Here is a 12326-nt window from a genome sequence, read left to right as displayed (position 1 = left end):
AAGCCAAATAAGAATTTAAGGAAGTCTCTGCAGTGTTTCTCAGTCTCTTCTATGAAAAGTTTCAAAAATGACTGAAGTGAGAACTCCACACTCCATAGTACAGTACTAAACACCTCCAGGCTGGGCTGCCTCTTTTTCCTTCACATGGAACTGCACAATAGAACTAGGGGAATATCATGGTTAACCAGCTCATAATAATTTCATTTGAGACACCTGTACACCATCCAACACACCACTGTTACTCCACTGTCCAAATCTGCATGTTTGCTAACTGCCCTGTCCCATTCATTTGCCCTCCTGCAAATTCCCCTTCAGCTTCTTCCACGTACGGAGCTAATTGCTTCTTGTCATTTCAACCGCAAAACAAGTAAGTAAAATCTGATTGCAGCCATTAAACTCAAACTTTAACTAACTCAGAATTTGGGTTCAGGGTGATTTTTTCAGCCTTTCAGCCCCTGCTTTTAGGACCTCCTGAAAATCATACTAACACTGTAAGCTGACTGTGTTTACACAGAAGACACTGCAGTAATGCCAAGCTCTGTTAGTTTGGGACACAAGAGCTCAGTTTGGCACTCTCCTTACTGACATCATATTAATTTTGATCCCTTACACCAATCGGGCCACACATAGTCTATGTGGGTCAGGACTGACCGCAGATTCAATAGAGGCTGGGGGATGACGTGACTGAGAGCAGCCCTGCAGAGAAGGACTTGGTGGGGCTGGTTGATGAGAAGCTCCACGTGAGCTGGGAATGTGCCCTCACAGCCCAGAAGACCAACTGTGTCCTGGGCTGCATTAAAAGCAGCGTGGCCAGCACGGTCAGGGAGGGGATTCTCCCCCTCTACTCTGCTCTCATGAGACCGCACCCAGAGTCCTGTGTCCATTTCTGGAATCCTCAACATAAGAAGGAGATAGAACTGTTGGAACAGGTCCAGAGGAGGCCACAAAGATGCTCAGAGGGCTGGAGCACCTCTGCTATGAGGACAGGCTAAAAGAGTTGGGGTTGTTCAGCCTGGAGAAGAGAAGGCTCTGAAAAGATCTTTTAGTGACCTTCCAGTACCTGAAGGGGCTACAGGAAAGCTGGGGAGGGACGGTTTACAAGGACATGGAGTGATGGGATGAGGGGGAGTGGCTTTAAAATGGAAAGGGGAATATTTATACCAGACACTAGGAAGAAATTCTTCACAATGAGGGTGGTGAGACACTGACACAGGTTGCCCAAGGAAGTATTCAAGGCCAGGTTGGATGGGACCCTGAGCAGCCTGGTCTGATGGGGAACTGGATGGGCTTTGAGGTCCCTTCCAATGCAAGCCATTCTATGATTCTATAATCTGTGTGGATACTTCCAGTTGTATTCACCACTCTTGCTGGTAAAGTTATAGTACTTGCCAAATTTCAGTATTCGCTAAGGTCCTATATTTGCTACAATCAAATCCCACACCAGAAGCTGTATCAACACCTCATATTCATGAGGTACACTAGTAAACAACAAAACAAACATGGATCAAGTTCTTGTGTCCAGATTATCTGACAATTTTAGCTTGATCACTAAGCCAGAAATCACTTCATCAAATTTGCTCTCTCATTTTACAGTGACCGTCACGTATAGCGGCCTCACCATATGGTCTGTCACTTTAAACATGTTTACCAATCCTGAAATAGAGCAAGAAGTTTATGTTTATGTTTATTGACCTGTGCTCAATTCATCTGAATAAAAAGGAAATAAGCTAATGTCATTTACTCACACTGTCAACAAAGATAATCCAGCTTTCTGCAAGTATGAATAGAATTCCTCTTCTCAAAGGCAGGCACTAACTTTGCTTTTGGCAGGTCAGGACAGATTAACCTACAAGATCTAGCAGGCTGTATTTCTACTGTTTTCCAGTGTTCTGCTGTGCATGGTGAAGATAACTTTGTATTACTCTAGAGGAACTTATTTCCTAGCAGGATGCTGTCAACCAACACCTCACACTGAATCTGCCATTTCAGTCCTGCTTTTGTAAGTGTGACATATATTTAATCAACTCTGACTGTCTTTGGGATGCTCTCTTGCTAAAATTTGTCTTTCTGAGGACTTTCTACACAGCGGCCTGGATTCTTTACACTTTATTTCAGGTGCTTAAACCAGACAGAATGATCACCCTATGGTCACCAGAAAGTGTGTGCAAGGATTCTCTAGAACGTGATTCAGATTTTACGTGTCTCCTTTGGATACTTAAAGTCAAGCAGAATGAACCCAGAGCCATGTGTCTATAGCTATCTGCAGGTAGAAGCCCCACGAATCATTTAACTTAAAGTAAAGTTGGGTTTAATTAATGAACGGATGGATAGCAAGCTGTCTGCCACAGAACTCAAAAGAGGTACCACTAAAAAGCACAAGTGTCAGCCCACGATGCTGTGCACCAAGTGAAATACACATTTCATGTAAAGGATGAGAATGTTGCCTATATGATATAGATTCCAAGTGAGACAGCAAAGCGGCATGAACCTGGACCTGACCAATTTGTACAAAGAAGGTGCTTATATTTGTGTTTAAGTGCTTTGATGATCTGAAGCACAGATACTATTCATTATAACCTTCTGAGACTATTCCGTCTGGACTTGCTTCTATAAAGCAGATAAACACTTCAGGCCTAAGCAAAGGCAGAATTACTGGATCTAGAATAATAACGTGGGCATTATCGTGGAAGACAACATTCACAAATTTCCTTTATGGGTTAAAACAACAGCAAATACATTAACTAAACCTCTCCAATATCCATTAGCATACCTCTCCACTTCAGGCCGAAGGGTCTTCTCTCTTTCCACCATAGCAATAATAAGCTTTACCCATTCTTGTTCTATATCATTTGGATGATAGCCTTGAGGAAGTTTGATGCGTCCAAATTCTATCCAGACCTTAACAAAGCATACATATTTGTTATTTTTAGCCACAGGAAGGGAATTTCTATATATTTCAATGCATGATAAAACTTACCTCGAGCAGTTTATATAGACGCTTAATTTTTGATTTATCTGTCTCCTTTGGTGGAATTTCTGTTTCTTTAAATTGTAAATATTGATTATAAAGTGCCTACAGAAACATAAAACACAACATCAGCTTTTACTTGCAATGAATATAACCGTATTCTCTAAATACTCTCCTAATAGTCTTAATAAGTTTACTTTCTTATACTGTTCTACTTGAGTTCTACAAAAACAATCAGCAATCAAGCTGCTGTTTTGGATGATTCATATGATAGTAATGCATTTATTGTACTTTGAAAATGTTAAGTAGTACTGTTCTACACTTGATTTGATTGTATAAATCAACAAGCACTTCATTTTTTCAAGCACGCTTTGAGTCAGGAAGATAAAGTGTCACTCCACCAAGGAGTTTAAGACACCACACCTTACCTTCAATTCCACAGGACTGTTGGGAAATGTTCTGTCAGACATTATCGTGACATGGTGTCTGATCCACTGCGTGAGGTAGTTCACCATATTCTGATATTCAACCCATTTGACTTCAACATCCTACCAAAGCACAACCCAGGTTACAGATCAGAAGAAAATACATCTGAGAGCTCATTTTTGCTTTACGTCTGAAGTCTGAGGTCTACACACACCTAGAAACGATATTTCTAAACCTTCCCATTCTGAAACAATATCTACTTGCTCACTACAGCTCACTTAAAGCTTCCAAAGATATGATTTCACTCATCAGTTTTTGTCCCAAATAACTGCACTGAAACCACAAAATTTTCTTGTTTAAAAACTTAAAATTGACAAGAATTAAGAGTCGCACAACTTATAGGTTCATGACTGGAAAGAAAGAACTTTGAGTTGACCTTTCTCCAACTTCAGGTATATTGTTTTCAGTTAAGCTCTTTGCAGAAATATTTTCATGCCCAGAACATGAAAGAGCTGCTAAACCTCTAAAATCTCAGCAGAGAAAATCATGTCAAAGAAAAGTGTGACAGCAGTCCTACAGAAGACCCAGCTAACATTCTAGAGCTGACATCAAAAATTGTATTAATGAGGCTCACACACTTCACAAGTATATTTCTCCTACTTACATTTGCACCGATGCCTTCACCACCTTCTGGTACTTTGGGAAATGCGTCATAAAGCGATGACACATAAGTTATTACTGACTTCTCATCAGGTGAGGAAACATCAACATCTAAAAGAGCAAGAAAGATCAGCACTTCATCATGTACCTGTAAGAACGCCCACAAATACGCTACAATCTACAAGCAAACTAGACTTTATTTTAATGTTAGGGGGTTTCCAACAAAGCTCTTTGCAGGTTTCTCACCTTCAGGATCCAGAAGTCTGGCAACACCAAGTTTTTCTGCTACAAAAAAAGCATTTTCTAAATTTGCAAGGTTGCTTTGAACAGCAACGGTATTCATGTCTATCAGGTCCGGCCTGTCAAATAAAAACAGTAACACTTGATTACAACTCTTCAATGGTTTTAAATCACTGCTGTATTAGTAAATGAAACCAAGAACACAGATGGATAGAGCAACAGAATTTTCCTTAAAAAAGGACTTCATTAAAATACTGTGAGGTCAGTGCTAAGTGATAAACACAAGCAGTAGATAAAAAAGAACTGCCAGTGTTGTAGTTATCTACAAACTGAAGTTTCTAGCCATCCCCTATATATATGTTTATTTTCTTGTATACATTAATCCATGTGCATTGCCACAGTATTATCACCCCTTGTCCTTTCCACTGCTCTTGAGGAGGTTAAACTCACTTTTCTCTTAGCACTCTTTCACCTGAGGAAGTTCATTTCTACTGCCTTACAAGGTTTTAGTCATTCTGCATCAAAGTCTTCATCACGTGTCAGAACCCGTACAGAAACAAGTTCAGTCACAAAAACATCACTTTAACCTGGGAGATAAGTAGTATTCTTAGTGGGCTTTAGAAAAGTCTTGTTCAAACTGTACTGAAGCTCAATTTTCAGATAAATGCTGCTGTCAGTTGTCTTAACAAAACCCTCAGACCCATCCATTTACCTCTTCACACCTTCATCCTGCGAAATTCCATTGCCAGCCACAATGCTCTTGTTGGGTTACCCATGTTAAGCCAATCTTGCCTATTAACATTTTTAAGGCACATTAAGTATTATCCTGTACCATTAAGGATTATCCTTTAATGTTTCAAATTAATCTAAAACTTCAATATTGTCCTTTAGGTTTAGTCTGTGGTGCTTGGCTTTTAGATCTTGGATTCTCAGGGCAGAACGTGTTTCTAGCTGCCTCCTTCACCACCAGAAATCCTCTGAGCCATAAAAAATGAAAGGAAGAATGGTTTTCAAAGATGTTGAGCCAAAACTCATCCAAACAAACCCAACTAGAGTTACAAGAGTCTGAAACTTTTGCTACTGAAACCCTATGCTACTGAAAACCAGACTCACACTGAAAAAACAACTAAAACAAAACTCCAAAAGAATAAAATGACACACAAGCTTTAGTGAACAAGTCAGTCCTTAAACTTTCTCTTTTTTGTTTCTAGAGGAACTCTTTTCTCAGTTTTACCTAGCAGAAGCTTTAAATAATTGCAAAAGAGAGAAATAAAACTATTACCTATCACATGGTTCAAAATTAATGACGTCATTTGGTAACATCCCAAATTCCCTAGATGACAAAATGGGACCAACTTTGGGAAACTTGGTACAAGTTTGTCTTTGAATTAACTACAAGGGACTGCAAATAATAATGTATTTTTTTTCAGCTACTTAGAACCACTGGTTTTCTTGTGCTCTTCAAAAGTCAAGTCTACAAGATGGATTATAATACCGCACCTATTGTTTCTTGAAAGAACATTTAATTAATAATAAAACTGAAGCAGTGTAAAAAAAAACTCAAACCATAATCCTTCTAATTCAGCGGGACTTGCCACTTCCAACATGCTTAGTGGGAGCATGATCAAGGTCATGACATTTTTCACTAAATTTGAGTGCAATGAAAACAATGCAACGAAACCAATATCATCCGTTGCTCTTAGCAGCACAGAAAATCCATGAAAAATAAAAGACCATACTAGAAAAAGAAACAGAGCACTCCAGTCTCCTATTTCAACCACAATAATGGTGATGGTATGAGTAACAAGATTGCTTTCACAGCACAGTTTTGACAACAGAAGCAGGTTTCTGTAAGCCTGCACTGTTGGTTTGGTTATTTTTTTTCACCTGCCTTCTTTATATTTGTTTCACTTCTCATAAAAACAGCCCAAGGATCACTTATGCTGCCTGCTCAATTGCCAGCTCTCAGAACAAGAAGAAACAAGTTGTAAAAGCCTTGACTGTTCCCAGAAAACAAGCTGCATAGATACTGACACAATAATCTCCTTAGAATAAAGCTTTCATTTAGATGGAGAAAAGGTAAGGTTTTTCTCAGTATGGGATAGGTAAAAAGTCAATAAAAACAACTGCTGTTGCTTAAGACATCATCTTACATCAGTGCTGTGGCTTCATCCCCAGCTGAAGAGAAGCCCACTCTGTGAGATGCCTCCCTAGCTTTTAAACATACTTTCCCAACCCTGCAACTCTTCCCAGCATAGAATCACAGAATCACAGAATCACAGAATAGTTGGAAGGGACCTCGAAGACCACCCAGTTCCACCCCCCTGCCATGGGCAGGGACACCTCCCAGTGGATCAGGCTGCCCAAGGTCCCATCCAATCTGGCCTTGGTTATTTCAATAGGGTTATTTCAAGTGAAAATACAAGGGAAATTTGCAATGAATACTGCAGTTTTCAGTTAATTATACACTTCATACATAGCACGTCAACCTAGATTAATGGTCTGTATTTATCTAAAGTCTCAATCAACCAGAAAATACTATAGAAGACAGCATTTATCTCTGCCTTGATAGTGCTGGGTGTTTTGAAGCAGTCAACAGGCTCAATAGCTGATTGAGAACAAGCCCATTGATGGCTCACGGAAGGGAAAATACAGGTATTATGACTTGAATGTAAAAGCCCCTAGTACTGCCCATGGGAAGCACACGCTGCTGGGGGCCTGAGGCTTCCACCCTGCACAGGTCACCCCTTCCACTGCCCAAATAGTAGAGTGATATATCACAAAGCCACAGAAAATGGAGCTTACCTCCCACAGCTTGGTACAAGACTGTTTTTAACCTGAGAAAAACACAACCTAAAAACATGGCTCAGAAAATGGCTTATTGCCACGTTGCTCCTTTTATATAAAAGTGTTTTATTGTGATTTTAATTAAAAATAGAAATCATTTTTATCTGCTGAGATACCTGCCCACTGATCAGCTACATGGGAGTTTGCATTTGAGCAGACGCACGCGGATTTCAGTGTTGTGATCACCGATCACCATCCCTTCCTGAAGAATCAAGGGAATCCAGTATCAGTGAGCACAGACTGCACACAGGGAGTGTTATGGGGCTGTATTATAAATGATCAAAAATATTTTTCAATATCTTTAGTTTTTCATTTCTCCTTGGAATTCTGAAATACCATTAACTGTTTGAATTGTAGTTGTGATGAGTATCCTTCTAATACGTATTTATTTAACTGTCCTAACTGAAGCAAACACTAGATTTAAAAGTATCATCCACCACGGCAAACATCTTCACTGTTAAGGGTAAAGAAAAAACACACGAGTTTTGTAGAAGCTATTTGTAATGTATTATAAATATATTTTATATCAATTTGCATAGCACTTTTAAGTGGTTTTATACAAAGTCAAGAGCAAATTAAATGAAATGCGCTTCAAGTAAAAGATGATGACTCTACCTTCTGTTATAATATCGTGAGTCACCTTATGCTAGATTTTTCAGCGGGTTGGGCCCTTGCCATCAAAACACACACAAACATCCCAAACACCAGCCGAGTTGGAACATTCCATGCAAAGGAGATGCTTCTTCTGCAGCCGCACCTAAGTCAAGGGCTTTGGCTCCTACACTGTGAGTCATTAATCATTTCATTTATAAGTAAGATTAGTGTTTGCCATTCGAGATCTTAGTGTAGGTGTTAGAAATTAGACACAATTTGTATGAGAAGGGAAAAAAAAAGGTGTGATTAATATCACTTCAATTAGGAAGCTAACAAAATTAGGATCAATTCAAGAAAATAAATACCTAGCACCACAAAGAGAAGCAAGTGAACAATATCTGCAGAACAGCATGAGGAAATGAGAGGGGTTATAATGCAAGTTATACTGATTGAATGCAAGTTTTCTACTTTGCAAAGACTCCTTGTAATCAGAGTTGTGCAAAATAAATAGTTGGCACACGTAGAATCCCCAAGGCCAGAACCTAACACCTTGTAAAACAGTTGAAGATCCAAACCAGCAGCTACAATACTAGCTCGTTAAAACAAAAGGTTAGATTTGAAGGGAATTTGATATTTCAAAGTGGAAAAAGATCTTTAACAGTCAAGGATCAAGAAACCACATCCTTCCCCCACCTGTTCCCAGATAATAGTTGCCCAAATTATGACAATGTTTAACTTTATCAAAACCTATAGACATCAGAGTAATACTCCATGTGGAAACACTGTTAACAAGTTCAGGAGGGTAACTGACAAGCCTAAAGTTAATTACATGGACTATGTAAGCTGTTTAATCTGCACAACTCTCTTTCAGTCAAAACTCTAAATGTTGGCTGAGTAATACCTTATACTAAAAAGGATATTTCTTTCTTGGTTTATATTACCCAGAAATACTAATATAGTGAACCTCAAGAAGAACTCTCAGAGAAAACATGACTGAAGAGGCAGAGTGAACACATCACTATAGTCCAGTTAGCTTTTCCATTGCTGTACTTAGAACGTGCCTATAACAATTAAACAATTTGTGTGCTTCATTGTTCACAGACAATTGAAAGGATGGGTGCCAGAAAGGAGGTCGACTAAAAGAAATTTAAAACTGTGCCAGAATACTTAGTCATAAAATAGATTTTTAAAAAGACAAGATTAGCAGGACTTCCCAAACAGATAGAATTCAAGATACATTTCAGAAGGGACCACAAGAAATATATCTACTATATTGATTCTGATTAACAGCAGAAAGATTGCAAAGAAAGGAATCAGAAGACAGGAAATGTCCATGTAAAACAGAAATTTGAGCTCTATCTCTCCTATCATATATCTCCTGTGACTTTCCCAGTAACTCTACAAAGGAGATGATGAAGTAAAATCTATTTATTATTCAACCTACTATATAGTAACACCTACAATTTAACCCACCCCTTATGAAGAGTTTCAAAAGCACTACTAAAATACTTAAGCCAGCTTATATATACAGCGTCAGTGTTTGGGAACTTACTAAAGACTTTGTCTCCATGTCAGGTACAAATCTAAGTCTTGTTCAAAACAACCTGCCAAAGAGCCTGCTTTGGAAGGACCAAGGCATGAACACAATGGGAATGACTCCTGGACTGCAACCAACACATACTGTAACAGAATCACAGATCACAGACTTATTTAGATTGGAAAAGTTCTTTAAGATCATCGAGTCGAATGTATAGATGCTCAGTGTTTGCAGATGCAGTGCTCTGTACGTTGTCATGACCACGAAGTCTAGTAATAGTGTTGGAGGAACCCTTTGGTAATGCATGTATCTACCGCAGCTATCTCTCTGATCTCTTTTTCCATCATCACATGGGAGCTTCCATATAAAAGGATGCCATGTCTTGGGGAAAAAGAGACCTATTTGTGTTCAGGACTATCCGGGTTCAGTAACCCAGTTTCAAAGAACTTGGAAACCCAAGTTTCAGGGAGCAGAGTAATTCAGATTTCTTTCCACATACTCTGATCACTTACAGAGGAGGAAGAGAGTTTCTGCTCAAAACCAGTGAGCAGGTATGACTTCGTGGCATTAAGAAGGGACATCTTCCATAATCAGAATCAAGGACCACAACAGAGACACGCAGCACAAGGTTCTGTACCAGGTTCCTCAGTGCCAAAAACTCCACGATGAGGAGAGAGAGTACAATGTTGACTCCTGAGTAAACACCACCTTCCACTATACCTTGGATTACCCTGCTTTCAGAAGCTCTGGATTCCTTACAAAACTGCAGATTTGTCTCAAAGGACAATCACACATGAAGAGGTTTTCTAGCTTCATTAAGCTTTTTGCACTATGTTGGAAAAGAACCTTTCAGTCTCAGTCCTCAGTACAGAGATGCAAGCACCAATTTCCATGCCAATGTCTGCAACTGGCAAAAGTAAGTTTTGAAACAGATGTTCGAACCCGGTGACTTTTGCCTGGAGCTTCTTGGCACTGGTCCCCAGGCCCACATGCCTCCCAGATGGATAGTTTTGCACACCACTCAAACATTTGAGTAGAAAAGCTAGAAAAGGGAACATGAAAGATATATCATGGATGTAAGTGTGATGCAGGTACCTAAATGAAGAACAACTGGCTGCAGCTGTCCTGCAGAGGAAACCATCAGTCAAAGGACAGGCAGGACTTTTCATCTATAGTTACAATACTATTAAGTAGAGTCACTCAGGAAGGAGTTTTGCATGCAATAATGCACGGCCAGGTCAGATCATGATCATGTAATCAGCATCAGGCATTCACAGGAAATGTAACTGTAGACTGTAACTTTCATGGAGAATGGTTTTGGTTCTTTTTAATAGATTCACACGGACATGACAAGAAAGAAAAGAGATTGAAAGCCTCCAGCTTTACTACTTCTCTGAGACCACAAAACCTCCATTACACGTATATGATGAAATGGCCAGTGGGTGAGATCCATCTAAATGAAGGCGTCTACATGCAAGCGTCTATATGTAGTTCATTATAGTCAGTGGAAATCTGGCCAACACATCCAGTGTAACCTTTCTAGTAAGTTATCCAGAATCTAAGAATTACTCCAAAGCAAGCCAAATCCACTGACCTTACTGAGTAGAAGTTTAGATAACTGCAAATCTGTCATGAAGTGCTCTGCCTCTCTGAACACGTTTTCAGATCGACATGCTCAGAAACATAAAGCAATGCTGCACATTTTAAATGCAAAAATGTTTAACTGGCTCTCACAGATTTGATAACACTGACTACTGCAGATTAGCTTCGAACTTCTCAAAGGCTTTCTAATTCAATTATCATGAAACAAATTTGAAAAGGCTACCAAAATTTTAATGCCATTATTGAAGAGATGCATAGTAGAAGTCATATCTGGTAATTCATCATTCAGGACTTGACAAGAAGTCTGAAAGTAGCTGAAAAGTACTTCATTAAATCCTTCTGTCTCTGCCAATTGACACAGATTATCTGAAGTATTTTATATAAATATTTGACTACTTTTCAGAAATATCTTTTGGGGGGAAATACGTGAAATATTTCATGTAACGTCAAATGGGAGACTAAAATGATTGTTCAACCATAGACTTCACAATAACATCTTCAATACATGACATGGTGATGCAAAAATTATCCCAGCCCATCAAACTACTGGGTGAGACTGAGCAGTGCCATCACTCAAGTTAGGCAACATTCCAGCATTCAGGGACAGTGCAAAAAATCTCTAATTGAAAACTGTCATTCTAGAAAAAGTTTTATCCTGACAACTGTGAAGAACCCAAAAGCAAACTAGTGAATAAAGCTTGTTTGTTCAAGCGCATGGCAAATAGTTTTCTCAAGCTTCACAAGTCCATAGCCTCCCTGACACACTATGCCCATCTATTTCACATGAGCATTATGACTTGTACACTCTGGTTTTGTCTTCTCTTGTGCTGGTATGACAGGAATGCCAGTACTAATTATTTTACGTGCCTCTACAGACTTCACTCAAAGCCTCTCTAAAGATGATATTGATTCCCTCAAGAGCTGAAAAACTGCCATGCGATCCAAACTCTTCAACTCACTTTTTTATGTCTTTTTCATAATTTTTCATATATAACTTTTCAGACAAAATGAATAATTTTTGAAAACTATTGCAAGTGACAGTGAGCTGGAAATACTGTAACAAGGGCACACTATTTACAGATATACTTCCTCTCTCTGCTTCAGACATCCCAACATGTTTTATCAAGACTTCCAACAGAAAAACAATTAATGTTTCAGCTGCACTGAAAATAAGGAAAAAAAGCCCTCAGGTGTTGTAACTTATTAATTTAGATCCTGACAACATACACAGCTCATTCAGATAATTCCTTTTATTGTGCCCGTCGTCCTTGATTTCACAAGCGCTGAGTTTAATAAACCTACTGAAGCCTCCTGTCCCACCTTTGTTAGCACAGCAAAACTTTACCTGTAACTTGCCACACCAATTGATTTAGATAAAGATACAATTGAGGCATTGTAACATGAAAGACCTATTAGTTAAACTTGGAGTGTCGAGTTCAGCTTTAGCCATGC

The 12326-nt window shown here is 39.0% G+C and overlaps 1 protein-coding gene across 1 annotated transcript in view; it reads right to left on the bottom strand.

Annotated features, from left to right (window-relative positions):
- The window catches only part of LOC138717338 (dystonin-like), a 176151-nt gene that overhangs the window by 6335 nt on the left and 157490 nt on the right, over positions 1-12326 (bottom strand). The window contains exons 11-15 of the mRNA XM_069850854.1: positions 4301-4413; positions 4059-4165; positions 3397-3516; positions 2978-3073; positions 2771-2898 (exon numbers count right to left, since the gene is read on the bottom strand). Of these exons, the coding sequence (XP_069706955.1) occupies positions 2771-2898; positions 2978-3073; positions 3397-3516; positions 4059-4165; positions 4301-4413 (564 nt within the window). The remainder of the gene's footprint in view (positions 1-2770; positions 2899-2977; positions 3074-3396; positions 3517-4058; positions 4166-4300; positions 4414-12326) is intronic.

Source organism: Phaenicophaeus curvirostris, chromosome 2 (genome assembly GCF_032191515.1).
Source record: "Phaenicophaeus curvirostris isolate KB17595 chromosome 2, BPBGC_Pcur_1.0, whole genome shotgun sequence".
NCBI classification, from domain to species: Eukaryota; Metazoa; Chordata; class Aves; order Cuculiformes; family Cuculidae; genus Phaenicophaeus; species Phaenicophaeus curvirostris.
This window is presented reverse-complemented; position numbering and strand designations above follow the sequence as displayed.